Here is a 25019-nt window from a genome sequence, read left to right as displayed (position 1 = left end):
TGGACCCGCCCCGGGGGGCCGTCCGCCCGCCCGAGGACCCCCGCGTGCCGGCTGCCCGCGCCACTGCCTGACAGCGTCCTCACCGGCCCCGCGCCTGCAGGGCCTGCGGTCGCGCTCCTCCGTCGGGCCGCCGGGAGCGGAGGCGAGCGCCCTGTCTCGCGCGTGCAGACCCGGCCCCGCGCCGGCCGTCCACGGGCGCGGCGCCGTCAGGCAGTGGCGCAGGCAGCCCGGCACGCGGGGTCCTCGGGCGGGCGGACCTGGGCGGCGGCGGCGGCTGCGGCGACGGCAACGGCGACAGGACGAACGGCGGCGATGCTGTGGCCGCGGCTGGCGGCGGCCGAGTGGGCGGCGCTGGCGTGGGAGCTGCTGGGCGCCTCGGTGCTGTTGATCGCGGTGCGCTGGCTGGTGCGGCGGCTGGACAGGCGGCCGCGGGGCCTGGGCCGGAGCGGGCCCCCCGACCCGCCGCCCTGCGCGGCCGCGGGCCCAGTCCCTGATCCAGGTAAGGCCGGTCCGCCGGTGGGCCCGCGCCCCTCCCCGGCCTGGATCCTCAGCCCCCTCTTCCCCAGCCCGGGCCCCCCTGGGCTTCCGCACCCCTCACCTCCCGCCTCCCGGGGCTCTCCTCCCCGGCCTGAGTCGGGAGTTCTGGGAAAAGACCTGGAGTAAAAGTCACGAGTCCTCCGCGCACAGACAGTGGGAGAGAGTAGAGGATGGGAGGATGGGAGCCTGGGTACCGCGTCTGTGCGCAGTTTTGCTTGTTTGATCCCCTGATTTGACTGAGAAGACCGTGTGCGCCCTGCGCGCATCCGGAACGCGCCTTCGTTCCGTTTTCATTCACCCTCTTACCCGCAAGTCTGGTTTCTTCCTGGAGGATAAGCAAGAGCTCCTCAAGTACCCTGATAAGAAGATGAAATTTTATTAGCAGAAAGCATAGTTGATGACCCACCTTGAACTCTCAGGGCTAAAGCCGTCCTTATGGGTGACTTAGTTTTTACAGCTGAGGACACAGGCTCCAGGAAGGTCCTGCTCGGCAAAGATGACACAGGTCCAAGGCAGAAGCCAGGTGGGGACGTAGGCCTGTTGACACGAGGTACAGCTTGCCTTCCAACCTGTTGAGATGCTGATTGTCCTACCTTCTCTCATCCCCTTAAGAAGGTTTCAGGTGGTACTTTTAGGAAACAGCATGCTCAGTTGTCCAGTTACACTGTCGACACCGTGCCAGAGAACCCAGCGCAGGACGCCAGAGTCGAAAGGCTTGCAGACCCTAGAGCTAAAGGACGTGTGAGGCCAGTGGGGTCTGGGGCTACGAGATTAGAGTTTCGAGTGCCTTATTCATTAAATTCTTTTTTAATTTTTAGCTTTCATTTCTAAGTCATTAATACAGAGCAAATAAACACATGTGAAAAGATGTTCGACATCACCAGCCAGTAGTGAAATACAAATCGAACTTACAATGAGATATCACCACACACCTATGAGAATGGCTAAGATGAAAAATACCGACGACATTTGGTAATGCTGGTGGAAATGCTGAGAAACTGGGTCTCATTTACTGCTGGTAGAAATTTTAAAGGTGCAGCCATTCTGAGGTCAGACTGCCAGTTTCTCAAATAGTTGAACCTGTACTGCACTCCTGCGCGTTATCCTAGAAGGACGAAAACTTATTTTCACACAAAAACCCATATGCGATTGTTTATAGCTTTATTTGTAATTGCCAAGAACTGGAAACAGCCCAGTTGTGTCTCGAGGGGTGAATGGTAAAACTGGTACCTCCGAGCTGTGGAATGCTGCTCAGCAGTGAGGCAGAACTGTTGATCCGTCAGCAGCTTGGGTGGAGCTCAAGGGCATTACGCTGAGTGAAAAAAGCCGGTCTCAGAAAGTCTGTAGTGTACAATTCCATTTATGTAACATTCTTGAAATGGAAGTATTATAACGACAGAGGACAAGTCAGTGGTCGCCGAGGGTAGGGGACAGTGGTGGGGGTTGGACATGACAGTAAAAGGTCAGCAGGAGGGAGACCTTTGTGCTGATGGAACGGTTCAGGAACCAGTCATGTCCATGTGAAGCTCTACATGTGATAAACGATCATGGAATTACATACAGAGACCCACAAGGGGAGAGTGACTGCAGAACCTGGTGAGGCCACGGTCTAGTCCGCTATGCTGTGCCAGGGTCAGCTGCCTGGTTTGGATGACGCACTGCAGTGTTTACGGCGTGCCACTGAGGGAAGCCACGTGATGGGGCCACAGGACCTCTCTGTACTGTTTTTCAACTTCTTGTGTTTATTATTATTACAAAATAAACAGTTAAAGAAATCCACTTAGGTTCCCCAGCGTTAGTATCTTACATAATCACTACAAGTAGGAGAGCCAGGAAGTATTATCCAGTCTGCAGTCCTACCTCAGTTTCCTATACCTGTACCTTTACATCTCTGTCTTCTATCTATCAGTCAGTGGATGGAGGTCTGGCAGACACTTCAAATTCCAGCCCAGGGTCAGCAAACTGTGGCCCACGGGCCAGATCCTGCCCGCACCTGTTTTTGGAACACAGCCATATTCTTCCTTCTGTGGCTCTTGAGTGTTTGGGGGGACTTAGGCTCACAAAGACTCAAAATTTACTCCCCAGCCCTTTACAGAAGTTTGCTGAAGGCTTCTCCCTTCTCAGTGAGGAGACTGGCTCTCATTAGCCACAGTATATACAATTATTTGCTGGTTCCTAGAGCACACATAAGATAGCTTCGGAATTGCTCACCTATACCACTGTGAAAACCCACCTGCCAGCTAGAGTATAGTGTTTGTCTGTCCTTCCTCTGTCTTTACCCTTAGAGGACGTGGTCGCGTGCTGTTATCTTTCAGTTAGTACGTTCCTTCTCCCCCACTCATTATGATACGAACTTGTAACACCCTTGAGCGAATTTGTTTTGGTTTGCATTCCACTTGGGGGTCTCCCCCTGTCTATTTGTTTATCCACGTATTTTTGGTGTATGTGAATTAAACATGCTTCTAAAGGTCAGAACATGTAAAGGCGTATTCAGAAGTGCTGCTCCCCCTGCCCTCTGTCCTTACTGTCTGGTTCACACCCTCCCCTGAAGCTAAGCAGTCGCATTATTTTCTGCTTTATCCTTTGTTTCTTTTCCACACGTGAGCAGACACTTGTTTATTGTATTAAGAATATTAGTAACAGGGTGTCCCTGGTGGCGCAGCGGTTAAGAATCCACCTGCCGGGCTTCCCTGGTGGCGCAGTGGTTGAGAGTCTGCCTGCCGATGCAGGGGACGTGGGTTCGTGCCCCAGTTTGGGAAGATCCCACATGCCGCAGAGCGGCTGGGCCCGTGAGCCATGGCCGCTGAGCTTGCGCGTCCGGAGCCTGTGCTCCGCAACGGGAGAGGCCACACAGTGAGAGGCCCACGTACCGCAAAAAAAAAAAAGAATCCACCTGCCAATGCCTGGGACGTGGGTTCGAGCCCTGGTCCGGGAAGATCCCACGTGCCGCGGAGGAACTAATAAGCCCGTGCTCCACAACTACTGAGCCTGCAAGCCACAACTACTAAGCCCATGTGCCACAATTACTGAAGTCCGCGTGTCTAGAGCCCACGCACCACAAGGAAGAGCAGCCCCCACTAGCCGCAATTAGAGAAAGCCCCGCACACAGCAACGAAGACCCAACGCAGCCAAAAATTAAAAAAAAAAAAGAATATTAGAAACAGAGTGTACATGTTGGTCTTTATTCAGGTTGACTTTCTAGCACGCTGTGTATTCTCCAAGGCTGATAAGTCTGTATTACTTGATAACTTCGTAGCCCTAACTGACATTAATGGATAATTTGTCAGTGTCAAACACATCCATTATTTTATCTAATTCTCATTACAAGCTAAGAAGTAGAGCTGTTGTTATGTCTTTTTTATGGATGAGGAAACTGTGGCTTAGAGTTACATAACTTGCCCAAGCTCACCCAGTTAGTGATATAATGTAATGTAATTGTTCCATTTAGGGCTTGCTTGATTACAAGGACAGAACCCCCTCAGACTAGCCTGTCTTAAAAAGGTAGCTTTTAGGACTTCCCTGGTGGTGCAGTGGTTAAGAATCTGCCTGCCAATGTAGGGGACATGGGTTCGAGCTCTGGTTTGGAAGGATATCCCAGGTGCCACAGAGCAACTAAGCCCGTGCGCCACAACTACTGAAGCCCGCGTGCCTAGAGCCCGTGCTCTGCAACAAGAGAAGCCACCACAATGAGAAGCCCGCGCACCGCAACGAAGAGTGGCCCCTGCTCGCTTCAACTAGAGAAAAGCCCACTTGCAGCAATGAAGACCCAACGCAGCCATAAATAAATAAATAAATAAATAAATAAATTTACTGGGAAAAAAGGTAGCTTTTGAGTAAACACACAGGGAGGGTATGCAGAAGAGAATATTACCAGGATCGGGTGGATTCCTCTCTGTTTATTCCTAGCATCTGCCCTAGTCGCCCCTACCCCTCAGACTTTGCCTTGCATGTGGCTTCAGCCTGTCCTGTACCTTTCATATCAGTTCCTTATCACTTCTGTTGCCCTTATGCCCAGTATTCAGAGACTACCCTTAGGGGTGCTCCCCGAGTGGAATCCTGTGGTCAGTTGGCCTCCCCCTTCATGTTCTTCGGCAGCTCTAGAGGGGGCTGTGCAACACATTCACTGTTTAAAATAAGTAATAGCCATTTTTGAAATCTTGGAGGGGGTAGGGTGGTATCATCATAAAAAGTTATTAAAAAAGAAATATGCAGAAATTTCCATCATCCAGCTGCAAGTATTAGGTATTAGTATTTTGTGAGTCTTGTTTTACCTGTCGCTGCCCCCTCTGTTTTGCTCTCCTGGAGTAATTTAAAGCCAATCCTGGGATATCCTATAATTTCATCTGTAAACACGTCCTAAAAGCCTCTACTCCAGCTTCACTGATACACAGTATTAACACGTCCGGTTCTTTCTTGATCGCCTCTTCAAGTCTGTCTTCTTTCTCACCTGTCTTTCAATCTCTGTTGTTACTCAGATCCCATTCTTGGCTTACCGGCCATGTGTGTTCCTTGTTATCCCTGGGTTATAACCACCGCCTCTGGGCTCATGACTCCCGGCGCTGTTTTTCTCACTCTGAGCTTATCTTCTGAATCTCAGACTTGAAAATCAGAACGCCCACGTGATGTGCAGTGGGTGTTTCTAATGCTCAGCGCTTAAACCCCCGTTTGTTCTTCCATATTCTCTTTCTTGGGCAGAATCTCTTTCTAAGCATCCAGGCTGGAAACCTAGGTATTATCGTAGTCTGACTGCAATCCCTCAGACACCACCACCGCCCGCCACCGACCCCAGCATCTAATCTGTGGTCGAGACATCCTTTTTCTCTAGTCTGAGCGCTCATCTCCAGCCCCATTAACTGCAGCAGTGGCCTGAACCCTGTCATTTCCTACCTTCTCCCCAATTCTGGCTGACCATGCTTAAACCTTTACCCCATAGATTTAACTGCTCTTTCTGTAAATATGTTGATTAAAGCTCCAGCTGCAGTTCACATCCACTTGCTTGGTGGCTGAAGAACTTGAACAAGTTAACTTAGCTTCTCTGATTTAGGATCTCCATCTGTAAAGCAGGAGTGAGCAGTGGTGAAAAATCTCCATGTGGAGTTATCGTGAATTTTAAATAATTTCGTGCAGGCAGGGTGCTTAGGACAGAACCAGGCATGTGGGAAGCCCCCCAGACGTTAAACATTAGCTGTTTGTTTTCAGTATTAGCAAAATGACTGTGGAGCTATCTGTATGCTCTTCTGTTTAAATCTTTGCATAATTTCTCATGACTTGTGAAATAAAGTGCAAATGTATCCGTAGGATAACTTTCTGCAGTTGGAGTTTTGACGCATGTTATCCAGTTGCTTTCCTGGGGATTTGTTCCTAATCACACTGCAGGTGACAGCTGATGGGTGTGCCTGTTTCCCCAGCATGCTGACCTCCCTAGAATGTTGGTGTGATCAGATCACGTCATGACACTGGGCTGTAAGATTCTTATCCGAATGAACCAGACACTGCCTATCTTAATCTTGTTTAGATTGTTATAAATCCGGAAACAAAAACCTAATGAAAATTCTCATAGAAAGTTCATAGACTCCAGAGAATATGGGGAAATAGTGGATTGAAATGAAACTTTGAAGCCAGCTTTTTTTTTTTGTCTGTGCCACGAGGCTTGCAGGATCTTAGTTCCACGACTAGGGATTGAACCCCCTGCAATGGAAGCATGGAGTCCTAACCACTGTACCGCCAGGGAATTCCCTGAAGCGAGCGTTTTTGCCACTTTTTAAAAATTGAAGTATAGTTGATTTACAATATCATATTAGGTTCAGGTTACAGCATAGTGATTCAGTATTTTTAGATTGTACTCCATTAAAAGTTAAAGTTATTACAAGATAATGGCTATAATTTCCTGTGCTGTACAATCTATCCTCGTTCCTTGTCTAGTTTATACATAGACATCTCTTAATCCCATACCCCTATCTTGCCCCTCCCCTCTCTTCTCTCCCCACTGGTAACCACTAGGTCCCTAAATCTGTGAGTCTGTTTCTTTTTTGTTGTATTCACTAGTTTGTTTTATTTTTTAGATTCCACACATTCGTGATTCCACACAGTATTTGTCTTTCTCTGTCTGACTTACTTCACTTAGCATAATACCCTCCTTGTCCGTCCATGTTGCCGCCAATGGCAGGATTTCATTCTTTTTTATAGCTGAGTAGTATTCCATTGTGTGTACTCGCCACATCTTTATCCATTGATCTGTTGATGGCCGCTTAGGTTGCTTCCATATCTTGGCTATTGTAAATAATGCTGCTATGAACATTGGGGTGCACATAGTTTTTCAAATTAATGTTTTTGTTTTCTTTCTAAGAGTGGAATTGCTGGATCATATAGTAGTTCTATCTATCTATTTATTTCTAAGAGTGGAATTGCTGGATCATATAGTAGTTCTATCTATCTATTTATTTATTTAATTTGGCTGCATCGGTCTTAGTTGCAGCACTTGGGATCTTTGTTGCAGCATGCGGGACCTTTCGTTGCGGTGCATAGGCTTCTCTCTAGTTGTGGCGTGAGGGCTCTAGAGTGCATGGGCTTAGTTGCCTGGCGGCATGTGGGATCTTAGTTCCCTGACCAGGGATTGAACCCACATCCCCTGCATTGGAAGGCGGCTTCTTAACCACTGGACCACCAGGGAAGTCCCTATTTTTAGTTTTTTAAGGAACCTCCATAGTATCCTCCATAGTGGCTGCACCAATTTACATTCCCACCAACAGTGCAAGAGGGTTCCCTTCTCTCCACACCCTCTCCAGCATTTATCATTTGTAGGCTTTTTAATGATGGCCGTTCTGACCAGTGTGAGGTGATATCTCATTGTGGTTTTGACTTGAATTTCTCTAATAATTAGTGATGTTGAGCACCTTTGCATGTGCCTGTTGGCCATCTGTATGTCTTCTTTGGAGGACTGTCTATTCAGGTCTTCACCTCCTTAGTTAAGTTTATTCCTAGGCATTTTATTCTTTTTGATGTGATTTTAAACGGGATTTATTTTTTACTTTTTCTTCCTGGTAGTTCATTATCAGTGTATAAAAAAGTTACAGATTTCTGTGCATTAATCTTGCATCCTGCAACTTTGCTGAATTCGTTTAAGAGAAGATGTACTTTACAGCCATCAGATTGATTTTTGTTGTCTTGGGCCTAGGTGAAATGACAATGGATACCATCTTGGCTCGATTGAAACTCCTGAATCCAGATGACCTTAGAGAAGAAGTTATCAAAGCTGGATTGAAATGTGGACCCATTACATCAACCACAAGGTTTATTTTTGAGAAAAAGTTGGCTCGGGCTTTATTAGAGCACAGTACACTGCCTTCCCACCCTCCAGACCACGCCACTGCAGGTGCCCCAGCCCTGGGCCAGGACACACAAAGAGTTGTGAAGTCTGCGGTAGGGAGCCCGGCTGAGCGGGTCAGCTTTTCTGAAGACAGAGATTTTGGTTATAGTGTGGGCCTGAATCCTCCGGAGGAAGATGCCGTGACGTCTGAGACCTGCTCAGTGCCCTTCAGTGCCTTGGCCGGGGTCGGCAGCCACCAAGCCATGCTGCGGGCCTCTGCAGAGCCGCCTCTATACTATGGGGTGTGCCCAGCCTACGAGGACGCCCCGGCGAGAAATGGTAATGTGACCAGCGCCGTGGTTCTTACACAGGTGGTGCGTGGACAGCAGGGGGAGAGGGGTTTTGAAAATCACAGACTACAGAGGAGAAGAAAGAAGACTTTAATCACCATAATCTCATCACTCCAAATTAACCATTGTTAGCATTTTTATATAGAATGTTCCTGAATTTTTTGTAAATCTATATGGAAAGTTTTAGAAATTAAGAAAATTGGATTCTATGGGGATATACTTCACTTACAAATATTTATGGGCTGGCTCCATTTTTTGATTAACCATCTCCCTCCCTTTTTTTAAAATAAATTTGTTTATTCATTCATGTATTTATTTTTGGCTGCATTGGGTCTTCGTTGCTGCACGCGGGCTTTCTCTAGTTGCGGCGAGCGGGGGCTGCTCTTCATTGCAGTGCGCGGGCTTCTCATTGCGGTGGCTTCTCTTGTTGCGGAGCACGGGCTCTAGGCATGTGGACTCAGTAGTTGTGGCTCATGGGCTCTAGAGCGCAGGCTCAGTAGTTGTGGCGCATGGGCTTAGTTGCCCCACGGCCTGTGGGATCTTACTTCCCTGACCAGGGATCAAACCCACATCCTCTGCATTGGAAGGCAGATTCTTAACCACTGGACCACCAGGGAAGTCCCTAGTCATAGTTTTTTACTTACTTTTTAAAATTATTTTTATTTAGATCGTTGGTCCAAAAATTTTATTTTTTGGTATGGAATAGTGTCCTTGGGTATAAAAACTACATATACAGGTACAAAATATGTATCATTTATATCCATGTACATACATATGATCAAAGTTATTGTGTTCTTTTCACTGACTAAAGCCTTTTTTCTTGAAGATTAAAACTCTGAAATATTAATAAGAGAAAAACCAGACCACTGGCTAACAGTCGTTAGTTACCAAACCCAGGGCTTCAAGTGTGAACTAAGTGACGTTGGCTGCAGTTCCTTGTTTCTGCTTTTCCCACACAGAAAGGATTCATGTTTATGAAGACAAGAAGGAAGCCTTGCAAGCTGTCAAAATGATCAAAGGATCCCGATTTAAGGCTTTTACAAGCAGAGAAGATGCAGAGAAATTTGCTAGAGGAACTTGTGATTATTTCCCTTCTCCAAGCAAAAGCTCTTCACCACTTTCTCCTGTGAAAACAGTGCCGCTCTTTAGCAGTGGTGGGTTAAGAGGTAAATTGTCTGGCATTACTGTCAGATTTACTCCTGGGTATTTTGTTCCCTCCTTCCTGGTAACTAGTTCTCTCCACCTTTGAGAGCAGCCCGGTTTGCTGGGAACAGAGAGCTGAGGCCCAGGCCATGGAGCAGCTGGAGGAGGGTGGGTCAGTAGGCTGGTCTGGGTGGAGGTAGCAGGGGCCAAGTGGGTCAGGCAGCTGCTGAGGGGACCGTGGGAGAAGCCGCGAAAGGGCCTCCATTGCCTTCTGTTCTGTCCCCTTTGTCACACTCTTGTCCCTGCGGCCTGTTGGGTTCAGGGCCTTTTTAGGTGCTGAGACCTTTCTCCTTCCCCCCGTGAAGCTACACCTCCTTCTAGGACTGTGGCACCTGCTTGGCTGCAGACGATTCTGTGGTGGCTGAACTGTCCAGCCAGAAAGCTGGCCAGCGCCACTCCCAGCTCAGGACCAGGGTCTCGTGAGGGGCCTTTGCTGTCAGCATCGTACAGAACCCCGGCATCCCAGCCTCGTCTGGTCCCCTCCGCTCCATGGGCTCACGGCTGCTCTGCTCCCCAGGCTGGCTGGGGCTCCCGAGGATGCGCCTTTCCTTGCAGACGGTTGGCCTTGGATCGAGAGTCCGTGTGCCACCTCACGGAGGCCAGAGTGATTTGGGGCGCTTAGAGGCCCCTCACACTTGGTGAAGGTTCCTCAAGATAGCCTTCCTACCTCCGCAGGTGTCATGATTCGGCAGAAGTCCCTCCTGGCTCCCTGCCTTTCTGGGGGTGCTCCTGGCTCTTGGAAGGCCCCTCGCGAGTGTGGGTGGCGTCCTGGCCGCGTGCCCTCGCACTCCTCCCCCGCCTTCTCCGCAGAGCCCTTCCCTCGCTGCCACGGGCTGGGACACACGTCCGTCTGCTGTGGATCATCTTGTTTCTTACTTTTCGCTGCAAGGAGATCGTCAGCCTCTGTGGGAAAGATTTTTCTTGCCCTCAGTGAAGCGCATAGTGGATGATGAGAAAATGTGAACTTAAATGTTCTCAAATTCTGTCTCTTAACAGATGGGTTGTACTTGTCTGATTCAGAAACAGCAAGCAAGGAGCGAGCAAACAGTTATAAAAGTCCTCGTACACAAGATCTCACGGCCAGACTTCGGAAAGCTGTGGAGAAGGGAGAGGAAGACGCCTTTTCCGACCTTATCTGGAGTAATCCCCGGTATCTGATTGGTTCGGGGGACAACCCGACCATCGTACAGGTAAGCCTGCTTCCAGCATTTAGCATCAAGACCGCGGTGATGAAAGTGAAGCCCAGAATCTGTGGTCTTGTTCCAGGAAGGATGTCGGTACAACGTCATGCATGTTGCTGCCAAAGAGAACCAGGCTGCCCTATGCCAGCTGACCCTGGAGACGCTGGAGAACCCCGAGTTTATGCGGCTCATGTACCCGGACGACGAGCCGCATATGCTGGAGAAACGCATCTGCTACGTGGTGGACCTGTACCTCAACACCCCTGACAGAGTGGTGCGCCTCGTAGCCGGGCTCAGGGTGGAAACAGTGTTTGGGTGTTTATTTACTGCGTCCCTGCACTGCGTCAGCTCAGAGGAGATGTGCGTTCGTTGAGGTCAGAGAGCTCAGAAAGATACGGTTGGACCCAGACCCGCTCACACGTGAGAAGTGCACCCCGCTGGCTGGCGCCCCGGGGTCCCAGCTGGGGTGGAGCCGTCCCCAGGACACGTCCCTCCTGGCCTTTGTTCAGAGAGTCCCAAGCTGATAGGAGGGTGGGCAAGTGCCACAAAGCTAAAGAGAGAAGGACGTAGAAAGGTTTTGGTCCCTTGTAGTCTAGTGTCCTAGATATGTCTTTCTTTAAATTTTTATTTCATTTATTTATTTATTTTGGCCGCGTCAGGTCTTAGTTGTGGCATGCGGGATCTTTCGTTGCGGTGCCCGAGCTTCTCTCTAGTTGTGGCATTGGGTTTTTCTCTCTCTAAGACATGTGGGCTCAGTAGCTGCAGCACGCGGGATTCGTTGCCCCGTGGCACGTGGCATCTTAGCTCCCCGACCAGGGATCGAACCCACGTGCCCTGCATTGGAAGGCGAATTCTTTTTTTATTTTTTATTTTTTTATTTTTTATTTTTTTGCGGTACACGGGCCTCTCACTGTTGTGGCCCCTCCCGTTGCGGAGCACAGGCTCTGGACGCGCAGGCTCGGCGGCCATGGCTCACGGGCCCAGCCGCTCCGCGGCACGTGGGATCCTCCCGGACCGGGGCACGAACCCGTGTCCCCTGCATCGGCAGGCGGACTCTCAACCACTGCGCCACCAGGGAAGCCCGGAAGGCGAATTCTTTACCCCTGGACAACCAGGGAAGTTCCAGTGGGGAGATGGTGCACAAAGCTTAAGTAAGGATTCTTGAAACAGAAGAGTTTTTACATATTTATATGAGGGAAAGCCCAGAGATGGCTGAGAACCAAGGATTGTTTCTGAGAGAAACCTAGGGGTGTGAGAAGTTGTGGTGGGCGGGAGAGGGAATTAAAAAAGCCTATTGTATTATTTCGTAACATACTGAATATGATACATTGAACCCTAGAACTGCAAGCAAGAATAACTTTTCAGTTAGCAAGAAGGAAAAGGGGGAATGGAGATAAATTTGGCCATGCTAGCAAAATTAAAGAAGGGCATAAAGGAGAAAACGGTAGTTACGTGAAAGCAATAGTAAGTGTGAAATAGGGCAGAAGGAACAAAATCCAAGTGTATGAGACTAAGTGTGAACACAGTAAGGCTGTACGACACTTCAGTCGGGAAGTGCCGCTCCTACACGCGATGAAGGGCACGTACCCTGCGGGAAATACAGTCTTCTCTTAATGCCTGCAGCGCCTGTTGGAAATACGCATCTGTGGATCCACAGAGACCACTGAATAGATTCTTGAAACTAGACGTTACAGGTCACAGCCCCTGACCATAGGCGCTAAGAGTAGGAATCGCTTCAAGCGCCTGGACTGTGTAGCAAGGCCGGGGGCTCCCCAGAGGGTGTGGTGTGGAGGAAAAGCGGGGTCACCAGGCGTGGCGGGAGGGCCCACAGCCCGCCGGCCGCGCGGGAACGGGGCAGAGGCTGGGGTCACGTTGGCGGGGCTCGGAGCAGGTTAGAGAAGGGCGTTGTGTGGGTGAGGGAGAGGGGTGGCCAGGAGGAAAGGGGTGTGGGGGGCATGTTGTGGTCTGATGCCCTGAACGCCGAGTGGACGCGGCCGCCCCGATGTGCAGCGGCCCGGGCCCCGTGGGGCTGGCCGGGAGCTGCGCCGATGCTGGAGCCTGGGCCGCAGGGCTGGAGGCGACTCGGGTAGACCGTGGACCAGGAAGCGCCTGCCTGGAGCCTAGCTCTGCTCGTTCTTCCTGTGCCGTCTGCAGCTGTGGAAGGCCGGCCGGGGGTGCTGGCAGGGCCTGGGTGGCCCGCGGAGCCCCGGCGGCTGACTGTGTGGGAGAGGGAGTGGTGGTGCCGACAGGATGTTGAGGTAGCGAGATGCCCCTAGAAGGTGTGGAGCAGGGATCGGAGCCGGCCTGAGGGTATTTGCTTGCACAAGGCCCCCGGGGTCGCCTAGTGGAGTGGGGGCTGGAGCTGGGGGAGAAGCTCTGGGCGAATGCAGCGTGGCGTCCGGAGGAAGGGACCTGGGGGCTGGAACGTGCGGTGGCCGCAGGTGGACTTGAGCGGGTTCTGTTTGGGATGTGCTGCCTCTGAGCCTGAGGCTGTCCAGGTGAAGGTGCCGGAGGTGGTGGCTCCACAGCTCGGGGGCCTGCTGGTCTGCGGGCAGCCCGGGGAAGGATGCCACCGGGGCAGGTCAGCACGGGAAAACCTCGTGAAGTCAGGAGGGGAGAGTTTCGTTTGCTGCAACATTAGCGACTAGAGAAAGTTCTGAGCACAGACCGGATCGTGGTCTTTGCTTCATTCTGGAGGTTGTCTTCATCTGTTTATTTTGCTTTTTGAACATTGATTTTAAGACATTGTACAGGGCCCTGAGTCGTTAAAGCTGCCGTTTGCTGAGCAGGTGTTACACCCTAGCTCTGTTGCAAGCTTCCCACAGGCACTAGACACGCAGGGACTGGGACGTTGTGCCGGGCTCACGCCCTGGAGTAAAGTGGGTGTGTGCCAGCAAGCCAGTTGCTTTTCAGTTATAAAAGCACTGTCTTTTTACAGTCTTTTATTTTTGAGTGTTTTTGTTTGATTGTTTGTTTTACTAAATACCTATTTTTACCTTAAAGCAACCTTAGGAAGCAAAAGAGTGTGTATAAGAAGTAAGTGTTCTTCCTTTTCATCTCTCTCAGGGCTACGACACACCATTGCATTTTGCTTGTAAGTTTGGAAACGCTGATGTGGTCAATGTGCTCTCTTCACACCCTTTGATTGTAAAAAACCCAAGAAATAAATATGATAAAACACCTGAAGATGTAAGTACCTATTAAAATGCTATTACTACATAGTGTTAGAAATGAAAATGCATAAAATTACAGTCTGCGATCACAGCTATTGTGACCACTCGGGTAACTCTGTGTGACTGTGTTTGCCTTGTGGCACATCTTAGAACCCTCATTGTTGAGTAAGATGTACTCTGTGAAGAAGATGCCTCTGTAAAGCCAGGAGGGAGTGAACTGCCTGTTGGCTGCTTTTATTTTCCTGAAGCTGGTGGTCAGGTTGTTCTCAGCAGCGCACTGTCTTTTGTCACGTTCCCTCTGTGAGTACTTCAGCTGACCAAGGTCAGAGAGAGCAGAGGAGGTGGCACTCATGCTGCTGCTGGTGAGAACGGTGGTGGTGAGGATGGCGCTGGTGAGGCTGATGGTGACTGGTTGATGGCTGGTGGAGATGGTGATGGTGGGAGGGTAACGTGCTGGTGAGGGTGCTGCCGCTGAAAGGTGCTGTCCTGAGCCCCTCCCGGTGCTCTCACCTGGCCCACACCAGCCTTAGGAAACAGGCCTTGTCATGGTCTGTCAGCAGTTGGGCACATGTGCCTTAGAGAGGGCAGAGGTGCCTCCTTGCAGTGAGGTGGAGAGGAGAGTGGGCCTGAAAAGAACTGGAAGATGGTTAATTTGTACCAGGCATTGGAATTGTGAGCTGGCCTGGACCTGCCAGCCCTTTGGAAGTAGAATCTGTAAGGTCCGATTCTGGCAGTGCCACTTCCTCTGTAGTTGCTAGGATTATGTAAGTCGTGCCCACTTCTGTAGAAAGTTTAGAATACAGGTAAAAAGGATAAAATTTACCGGACAATTCCGCAACTCAGAAATTACCATCATTTTGCATAAATCTGACTCAACTTTTTGTGTGCACGTGTATGTATATTTTCTCAATATAAAGTGCTATTTGGTAACACGTTTTTAGAGCGTTGGACATCTCACAATCAGTTACAGAATTTAAAAGAAAATACTTGCACTACTTGAAGGGTCCACTGTGCGGTTGTAGTTTGTTTCTGTCACAGGCTGGCAGGAGGTGGTAATTCTGTGGTTCCTTCCTTCTTATTTTAAGGTTATTGGTTCTTTTGTGTGTTTTTTTATTGTTTGTCGCTAAAATGTTCACAGTCCTCTAATGGCTGAGAACATCGATTCCTGTAGTTGCAAGAATAAAACTTGTGTTCGTGTTAGATGGGAGTTGTATGTCAACCCAGCCAAACCATAGCAAACAGGCTCCTGGCCAGGGAGGCGCCCAGACCGAAGGTGCGGCCTGTCTGCATCTCTGCTCTGACTTGATGGTGCACCTTAAGATTTCCTTTCCTTACAGAAAATTAGGAAATGGAGAGCAGCACGAAGAAAGGAGACAAAATTCGCCTGTAATCTCAGAGTTGGTTCTTCTTTGTCCTGGCCCCTCGGAGCCGTTACAGAACGAGAAGGAGGGTTACGCTGTTCCACACACGTTTCTAACGTGGGCTTTAGGAGATGCTCAGCATTGGGGCACTACCCTTGTCTCACTGACTTTACAACTTGCCTTTATGAAGTCATTTTAATGATAAGAAGATGTGATCAATCAGGTTTAGAGCGTTCACGTACTCTGTTTTTTTAAAACAGGTTATTTGTGAAAGAAGCAAAAATAAATCTGTGGAACTGAAGGAGCGGATTAGAGACTATTTAAAGGGTAAGTGGGGAGTGGGCGCCCGAGGTGCGGCCACGGCGGGGGAAGTCCTGGGCGGCGTCTGGGCCGGGCCTTGTGTGCAGGAGTGAAGCGGGGGCTGCTGGGAGCCTCGAGTCACCCTGTGCCGCACCTCCCGCTCCTGAGAGACCGACTCGTCTGCCATTTGTCTGTTGCTCGCGGCCTTGCCCCTCGACCTCCGCGGCCCTCTTCCTCGGGCACAGGCTGCAGGGCGGTGGGGAGGCGGGAGGGGCCTGCCTGGAGCCCCTCGGCCAGCCGGTCCCCCGCCCCTGCGGCCTCGCCGCCCCGGATCGCCACACTCCAGGCCGAGGGCCTTTCAGACCGTGGCCTGCGGGGCAGCGCTTCGCACTCGGCTTTCGGGGCCTGGCGCCTCTGGACCCAAGCTCCCGGCTCGCAGGCCGCAGGGGCGCGAAGGCAGCCAGGGGCGGGAGGCATTTCCCAGCCCTTCCTCTGCCTTGTTTCCGGGCAGTTTGGAGTTGGCCCCGCGCGCTGGATGGCCTGGCCTCGGATGCTTGAGGCTCTTCGGCCTCCCCCGTCTGCCCGTCCTTACTTCTCTCTCGGCTGCCATTCCTACCCGACTCCCCGTTGGTCTCCGTTTAGTGCAGGGGTCGGCCAGGCCTGTGGTGGCGCCCGGCGGCCACCACTGCCGCTCGCCCGATGTCTCTGGGCCTTTCCTGCCCCCCGCCCCATCCCTGTGGCTTCGCTGCCTTTGTTCTTTCCAGGTTGTGATTCTAGGTCTGTTTGGAGACGGGTGTTCAATGATACAAAACTGTAACGTAGGAAACAGAAGAGGGAACTGGGGAGGGAGGGGGTCAAACGTGTCTTCTTTGTAATGTTCCTCTGCTTGGCTTCCGCTGCTCTGGTTCACAGGTCCTGCCTCGTAAGAGCCTGGGGGTGAGCAGGTGTTTGCCGCCCCACCTCCTCTTCTCCTCCTTTTTACTTCCCCGCCGAGGAAGAACGCAGGGCTCGTTGTGTGCGGGAGTCCGGCGTGGACTGGCCTCTTGCCCGCGTCCTTTGGCTCCGGAGCGTGGCGGCCTTTTTATTCACCGTTAGCATCGCTGACTCGCGTGCAGAGCCCGTGGGGTAGCAAACCGCGCTGTTTCCCAGGCTGCTTCCTAGTTGCCTGACATCCACTGGGTGTGGGGCTGTCCACGCAGATGGTCCAGCCCTGGTGTGTTTCCTCTCCCAGGTCACTACTACGTGCCCCTCCTGAGGGCAGAGGACACGTCTTCTCCCGTGATCGGGGAGCTGTGGTCTTCAGACCACCCGGGCGAGGTCTCTCACATCGGCCACGGTGGAGGTGGCCCCAGAGACCCCGTTCTGACCCTGCGAGCCTTTGCAGGGCCCCTGAGTCCGTCCAAGGTGAGCATCTGTGGAACCTTCTGGAATAGCTCCTGGCCATCCCACCAGCATGCTGGGTTGTTCCAGCCTTTTGCTTTGTGCTTGGTCCTGGAGACCAGGACCCCAGAGAGTTGTCAGTGAGGCTTCAGAACTTCCCTGGAGAAACGAGTGTCTTGACCCTGTTCTTTCTTCCTTTATTTATTTTTTAACATTTATTTACTTATTTTTAAACTTATTTTATTATTTTTATTTTATTTTTGGCTGTGTTGGGTCTTTGTTGCTGCACATGGGCTTTCTCTAGTTGCGGGTAGCGGTGGCTTCTCTTGCTGTGGAGCACAGGCTCTAGGCACTGAGACTTCAGTAGTTGTGGCATGTGGGCTCAGTAGTTGTGGCTCGTGGGCTCTAGAGCGCAGGTTCAGTAGTTGTGATGCACGGGCTTAGTTGCTCCGCAGCACGTGGGATCTTCCCGCACCAGGGCTCAAACCCATGTCCCCTGCATTGGCAGGCGGATTCCTAACCACTGCACCACCAGGGAAGCCTGCCCCTGTTTTCATTAGCCAGGGCAGATATGTGATGAGCCGTGCTTCCGAGAAGCGAGGTTTACCTGGGCTAACGCTCCTCACACCAGCGTCACCTGACTCCCCTCCCCCAAGTGCCCATGGCCCTTCGCACACCACATTGCCCAGGTGGCTAGGCTGTCCATTCCAGGGTCCTTGGATTTGTACTGTCACTAGGAAACTTCCATTTGCAGACTCCGGTGTTCACCTTCCAGACTGAGGTACTTCATACACTGACCTGTATATAATCTTTCCTCTTAAAAGTAAGCTGTGGGCTTCCCTGGTGGCGCAGTGGTTGAGAGTCCGCCTGCCGACGCAGGGGATGCGGGTTCGTGCCCCGGTCCAGGAAGATCCCACATGCCGCGGAGCGGCTGGACCCGTGAGCCATGGCCGCTGAGCCTGCGTGTCCGGAGCCTGTGCTCCGCGACGGGAGAGGCTGCAACAGTGAGAGGCCCGCGTACTGCAAAAAAAAAAGAAAAGAAAAGAAAGTTGTAACTATCGATAGTTAGTTCCCTGAAACTATAAAAACGTTAGGATTAGATTCAGCTGCATGAAATACCGAAAGCACAAATATTTATTTTCCTGTCATGTGATGGGAAGGTAACTCAAAGCCCTTGGGGTGACAGCTCTGCAGTGTCTCCCTCGGGGCCTCCTGGGTCAGCTCTGATCCTCAGCCCAGCCCAGGCCTTGCCAGGGTCCCTCCTGGCCTCACCGGGACGCAGCCACGGCCCCTTAGCTCCAGGGCAGGTGGGCATGTTGCCCGCGCTGGGTTGGTGGGGGAGGGCTGCCTGGTGACATGGATGCCTAGCGCAGCCCAACACACTTCTGTTCTAGGCAGAAGATTTTCGCCGACTCTGGAAAACCCCGCCTCGAGAGAAAGCGGGCTTCTTCCACAGCGTCAGGAAGTCTGATCCGGAGAGAGGCATCGAGAGAGTGGGAAGGTACTTAAAGGGCACAGAGTGACAGAGGGCCGAGTGCTGGTGTCACCTCGCGTGCTGACTGGGGCTTTCAAAACAGCAGTTCCCAGAAAGCGTTGACTGGAGACTTTTAAGGCCTTTTCACTAAGGTCTGATTCCTTGCGAACGTGCCCCCTGCAGCTTGTGCAGCAAAAGTCTCCGTTAAAACAGTCCCTCCCGGGGGTGGGTGGCCGAGGGGCATGACGGTGCGTGGGAGAAGGTGGCGCGCAGCCAGGGAGAAGATCAAACACAGGAGGGGGGCGTGGCCAGAAGCTGCTAGTGAAAGAAGCCCCTGAAAAGTGTGTTTTCCACAGTTCAGAAGCTAATTTACAGTGTGAGCAAATAAAGCTTAATTGAATCATTTTAGAACTTTTTCTCAAAGTATGTGCCCAGCTTTAGGTTTATGACTTGAAAGTGAAAAGGACCTCTAAATGTTCACGTCTGGCCCAAACCCGAATCATCTCCGACTTTGTACGGTTTCAGGAGAACCGAAATGTCCTCTGTTAGTGGAGTTTTACCGTTTGCCCTCTTTTTGATGGCTCGTGAGTGTCGGTGTGAGCGCTACACTTCGGCTGGCGTCTCCTTTCTCCCCGTGACCCTGGCTTGCTCCGTAACAGGGTCTTACCCAGTGAGGGAGCGCTGCTTCAGGAAGTGGAGTGCACTAATTCAGCCCCAAATTTAGGATAAGGTGGAATTGTAGCCACGGTTGCAGGTGCCGTTTTGGCACTTCCAGTGTCAAATGGCCCTTTTCTGTTTAGTTAGTTCTGTGAGTTTTTCTTCTGGTCTCACAACTGGTTAATTTGCTTTATTCTTACAGGCAGCTGGCTCATGAGCTGGGGTATCCCTGGGTCGAATACTGGGACTTTCTGGGCTGTTTTGTTGATCTGTCTTCCCAGGCGGGCCTGCAAAAACTAGAAGAATATCTCACCCAGCAGGAAGTGGGCAAAAAGCCCCAGCAAGACATGGGAGAAAATGCAGCCTGTCTGCAGGAGGACGCCTCAGCCCTCGGTAAGAACATGCAGTGTGTCCGCGGCTGGCGGGACTGGCAGCCCGTCCTGTGGCCGCATCCGTGGCAACCAGCCGGCTTCCTTCTCCTTTTCCTGCCTGTGAGGGGGAACAGCTGGGCCTGGAGCCTGGCATTCTGTCTGCGGGCTCCTGCTTGCCTTTCCCAAGGCATGTTGCAAGTGGTTTTCTGTCGTGGAATCTGAGGAGGGAGGAGGCTTGGAATGCAGGAGTGACTCATCGCAGGGTTTGCGCTGTGCGGGGTGACACCCCACAGCCCCCATCCATACCGTCTCTCCCTCACAGGCCGTCACGGGAAGTGCAGCAATTCCATCTCCGTGAGGGCGTTTCTAGATGAAGATGATGACATGAGCTTGGAAGAGATCAAAAACCGGCAAAACACAGCCCGAAACAACACCCAGCCCACGGTGGCTGCTTTTGGAGACTCGGGGTGTGACATCCTTCCCTTGGAGCAGAAGACAGACCTCATAGAAGCCTCAGCCCCGACCAGTCCCCGCAGCAGCAAAAATGGGTTTTGCAGCCCCCCGAGTGACAGCAAGACCCTGGGTGGGAAGAGGCCAAAGGCCCCAAGTGGGGAGGATGCCTTCCTGTCACCTGTCTCCGGCTTGACTGTGGAGTTTGATAAACTGAATTTGCAGAATCTACAAAGTAGCTTTTCTAATAAGACACCCCGTCCAACTGTGAAAACTAGAGATAAGAGGATCCTGACATCAAGCGTGAACACGGCAGAAAGTGACACGTTAGGACCTCTTGCTGCTGACAAACTCGGGAATGACCAAGGAAGGACAGAGCACGGAATGTCAGCTGGAATGGCTGACATGTGCCTGGACCCCGACAGTCCCACACAAGAGGCCCGTCACCGTGGCAGTTCTGAGCCCTCGGGGGTCCCTGCCTCGAAGGAGTCCGTCCAGAGCCTCTTCCTTTTTGGGTATGAGTCGGGAAGCACACACACGTCGAGGGGCAGTGGGCATGGGTGCCACTGTGTGATTCCCGGACGGTTCCCTCCACCCTGGCCTGCCTGACGGGCACTTGTGGTTCCGTCTCCCTCGCGAGTCTGTATGGCTCCTCGGGTGTCCTCCAGGCCGGTGGGAGACAGCGGTCTCCTTGCTCACTCGTCCTTGCAGCCGCTGTGCTTCCCACGATCACTGAGCTGTCCTGTGGGTTTAGTTTGTTTTTGGAAGAAAGGTCGTCTTGGGGTCGGTCTCAGTTGCCCGGCCAATGGCCCGTCCTACCTTCTGCTCCATCATCCTGGAGGGGGTACGCAGAGTGCATCTTCCCAGCAGGGCCGGGGCCGGGGTCTCCTCCCGCGGGCAGTGCGTCCCCCCGCTGCCTGGAGGTCGGCCGGACCGCCGGAGCCTGCGGTGGGGGTGCTGGGTCCTCACACACGCCTCTGTTGCTCTGCTGGTTCTGAAGGGGGCCGTGGTGCCGGGTGCGTGTGTGGTCACGGCTGTTCTGCTTCTCTCGCACCTTCTAGAGAAGAGCCGTCAAAACTGGATCGCGATGTTCTGGCGGCCCTGGAGTGTGCGGACGTGGACCCTCACCAGTACCCGGCCCTGCACAGGTGGAGGAGTGCCGTGCTGCGTTACTCGCCCGCGGACAGACAGAGGTACCCGCGGCCCGGCGGACGGTGTCGCCAGGTTCACGGGGGAGCTCCCCGCCCTGTGGCCGGGGGTGGCGGAGCAGAAGGGGTGCTGCTGGGAGCTGAGGGGGGTGGGGGACGCAGTAGTGTGAGCTCGCAGTCACGCAGGAGGCACCTCCTCCTGGAGCCCCCGCGGTCCCCCGGGTCGGTGGCCTCCGCTCTCCCCACCCCGCCGGCCCTGCTGACCGCCCGTTCTCTGCTTCCTCAGCTGGCCCAGCCCCTCGCTGAAAGGGAAGGTGAAGTTTCATCTGCTGGACATCGGTGGCCCCCCTAGCGGCGGCCCCGGGCGCTACAGCCCCGCTCGCAGGGGCCACCTCCACCGGATGGCGCGCCTGGCCCAGCTCGCCGCCTTGTAGGGCCCGTGCGCGCGGCTGGGGCTGTCAGCTTGTTCTTTGGGTTTAAAAAAAAAAAGCGTCAAAGGAAAAAAGGAACAAGGAAAGGTAATGTGTTTATTGCTAAAGTCTCACCCAAAGAAAGAATATCAGTCCTCATTTAGAGGGTAAAAGAATTTTAGAAGATGCAGGTGTCCTGTATAAAATGTCGCTTTCTGATACTTGGAGAGAAGTGGGTGAAAGCAAACTCAGACGCAGATTTCCCAGAAACGGTCAGTGTGGTGGCAACAGGCTCCAGTTAGCTGCCCCAGGGGCACAGGAGGGCGCCAGAGAGGCCGGGGCGCCCCGCGGGCCCCGGTCCCCCGAGAGTAGCTGCACTCACTTCAGCTCTGTTCCTAAAACACAGGTGACTTTCGTGCCTCTTCCTTTCCTGGGGAGGGTCTTTGACCTCCTGGCTCGTGACAGAAAAGCCTCTCTGCTTTGCTGGTCGGCCCCGCTGGTTAGACAGTGGCGAGGTGGGCATCCAGGAGTTGAACGAGCCTTAACGTGTTGGAGACTTGCAGCGACACTTACAGGTTAAGTCATTTAAGTGAGTGACCAGAGGATGAAACTAGCTTTTCTCTTGGAAAAAATCTAGCCGTTGGGAGCCATGCAAATAGTCACACACAGCTCCCTCACCAGCAGTCACTGGAAGGTGATTTCCTTTTCACCAGCACTTGACCTTTCACAGTGCACCTTATTTAGCTGCCAGTGCAGTGGTAATAAAATAATCTGAAAGGCGTTGCCTAGTTTCGAAATGTACCCCATATTTTAGAACACATTTCAGTTGGATTTGCTTTATGAAAGAGCATTGCGTTTTGGTACAGAAAAGAAAGGTTTACTTTGGAGGACGTATCTGATCCCAGCTCCGTTCCTTTAGTGCAGTTTGTCGCCCCTCCCCCTTGGCTGTACCTGCTGGAGGGTCTGTGCGCAGAGCTTTCTGTGCCAGGACGCTGCAGCCGAGCTGAGGGCTGTCTCTCTGGGTGTCACCGACGACTGCTCACAGCGGTGTTCTGGGGACACTGCCAGTGTTTTATCCAAAGTGAAGACTTCTAATGCTTCTGCGGAGTTCAGTGCCTTTTGTAAATCACTTTTGGTTTTCCCGAACTTACTTTTTGAGAATATACAGTGATAGGAAGTAGACGTGAGATTTTTTAGTTGTAAATATTCTGAATTTAAATTTATGTTAAAAAAAAAAAAACAGAAACATTTCTTTCACACGATAACGAGAGGCAGGTCAGGAATATTGGAACCAAGATTTGGATTTTAAAATTCAAAAGGTTGTTACACCGGGTGTTTTCACTTGCGTAGCAGACGACTTAAGTTTAAGACAGAAAAATACATTCTGTTCTAAAAACCAAATGGCATTTTTAAAAGACATCTCTATTCTCAAAGAAATCAGAACACAGATGTAGTCATAGTGATGATCTGTTTTGTCTAAAATTTGACCGTGCCGTCCTATGTATTTTTGTAAATATTCAGATGGAAGCTAAAGTGATTTGCCCGTATTTTGCAGACTTCTGCTCCTATTTTCTGAAGTTTAGGCCGCCTTTGACTGTTTCTCCATTTGTTTGTATAAGTTGGCCCCGGTTCCACTGAATGCATAGTCATGTGTCCTGGGGTGATTTTGTCTTTTTAAAACTACTTAATGAAATAAATTATTTTTAAAACCATGTGGTCATCATTCTGAGCTTTCAGGAAGACCTCTCTCGCCTGAGCCCAGGCAAAGTGTCCTTTTTAGCAAACTTTGAAGCAGTGTTTTGGTTAAACAGAACATGGATCTGAGAGTGGTTTATCTGCTGTTTGGGGCCCTTTCCTTCCTAACAACACGGTTGTGAAAAACCTTGGCATCAGTTCAACTATCGAATATTTTATAACTGCCCTGGGAAATGGGGAGCCTTTTTCTGTGACATTGACAGTCAGTGTGCCGTTTCTTCAGTTGGGAAGAGGTGACAGGAACCCTCTGAGCGGGGGGCGGCGGCTAAGGTGCCACGGGCTGCATGCAGGCGGCTCCGGAAGGTTCCCCGCTCCTGGATCCAGACGGACCCTCTGGGATAGTGTTTGGATGTTTCCAGAGGCAGAGGCATTTGCAGCTCAGAGGGAACAGCCGTGGGGTGACTGCCTCGTCAGGCGTCCCCAGCCGGGTTTGCCCCCCCAGGCTGCTGGAACCATGCAGGTCTGTGTGCGCGCAAGGCCCGCAGGGAGGGGTTTCTTACACGTGCCCTCGGCCTCCTTCCTCAGCCGTCTCAAAAGAAAGAAAATATTTTGGAACCAACAGCAACGCGGTCAGTAGGAACCACTACCGTTCCCACTGCTGTCAGCTCAGGATCCCTCCTGTCACATGGGCTCTTGGGGTGGTTTTCCACCTTGGTCACACTTAGGATGACGTTCCCGACGTTTCAGAAGTTCTCGGTCATCTGTCCTACCTCGGGGCGGTTTCCAGTGCGACCTCCCTGGGCCCCTGTAACTAACTGACCCCGTCCAAACACCACTGTCCTGCTCCTGGGCTCCTTTCCTGTTTCTAAAATGCTGCCTTGCTTCTCAAAGGTCAAGTGTAAAGGGTGGCCACGCAAGCCCGAGGGTCCAGGGGCCCAGGGCTCGGCCGCGGGGCCTCACAGCGCCTGAGGCCAGACACGTGGTGCCGCCTCTGGCTTTTCTGGTCTCAGGCGTTAGCACAGCCCCCGGATAACTTGTCTGAACTATTTCGACAGAATGGTGTGTGCTTGCTGCTTTTACTTACCGAGCTCACTGTCCTGGGTCAGGGCCTCTCACTGAGGCCCCTGGTGGGCAGACACCCTGCAAAACTGTCAGCCCGGGGCGCACAAAATACTGGGGAAGGAGCTTTCTGCTCAATCTGTCTCAGCAAGTTTGGGGCTGTCATGCTGCACAGGCTTCCTGCTTCCTTTAAAACACTCACAATTAGTACTTTGAAAAACCAGTAAAACACAATTTCATTTTGTAGGTATTTCCAAAATTGACAGAAATGGATCGAATATCCCAATTAGTTGCACTGATTGCAAAAATGTCCATAACCACTTCACAGACATCGTACTTCCTCCTAAATAAACGGAGATTTGGGATGGACAGTGTTATATCTAAATATTTTAATCCACAAGCATAAAAGATTAATAGCCACAGGCAAACAAGGACTGAACTGTCAGCCAGACACTTTATTGAAACAGGGCCCCTCCTGGTCCATCACTGCCCAGCCCCTCCCACGAGAGCAGCAGGTCGAGTCACCTCCCTCACCCGCCAAGGTGCCCCTCCTCTGTGTCGGAAAGGCCTAGCAACACACGTGAGTTCAGATCCAACAGTGTCAGGGCTGTGTGACTCGGGAGTGAGAAATGGGTTTTCAAAACAAGAACCAGATGAGGAAAATCTTCAATCGATGAAAACTTAAATGACAAAGAGTTCTAGGAAATGAAAACAGTGTAAAAAGCAGCGAAATAAGTTACGAATGGAAGAAGCGCTGGCGCCCACCTCCTCCTGCCTGACGGGCTCTGCTGACGGACAGCTCGCTGCGGCGTCTGCCGCGGCCCCTGTGGGGACGGCATCTGGGGGCCTCATCCAGTCCCTGAAACAGGCCTGAAACAGGCCTGCTCGTTCCTGTTCCTGAAACAGGCTCATCCTGGTGGACGAGAGTGAGGCAAAGACACTGCAAGAGACGAAGCTGATCTGA

At 51.9% G+C, this 25019-nt stretch overlaps 1 protein-coding gene across 1 annotated transcript; it reads left to right on the top strand.

Moving 5' to 3' along the window:
• Positions 1-312: 312 nt before the first annotated feature.
• Positions 313-25019, top strand: ANKLE2 (ankyrin repeat and LEM domain containing 2). Its single transcript, XM_065889546.1, has 15 exons — positions 313-486; positions 1153-1159; positions 7712-8182; positions 9153-9359; positions 10393-10586; positions 10663-10851; positions 13644-13766; positions 15372-15438; positions 16643-16815; positions 18186-18292; positions 19125-19315; positions 19616-20258; positions 20805-20936; positions 21178-21321; positions 24962-25019. The coding sequence occupies exons 1-15, from the start codon at positions 313-315 to the stop codon at positions 25017-25019; spliced, it is 2880 nt and encodes a 959-aa protein (XP_065745618.1).

Source organism: Phocoena phocoena, chromosome 13 (assembly GCF_963924675.1).
Source record: "Phocoena phocoena chromosome 13, mPhoPho1.1, whole genome shotgun sequence".
NCBI lineage: Eukaryota > Metazoa > Chordata > Mammalia > Artiodactyla > Phocoenidae > Phocoena > Phocoena phocoena.
The sequence above is the reverse complement of the archived record's forward strand: the minus strand, read 5'-3'. Positions and strand labels throughout refer to the sequence as shown.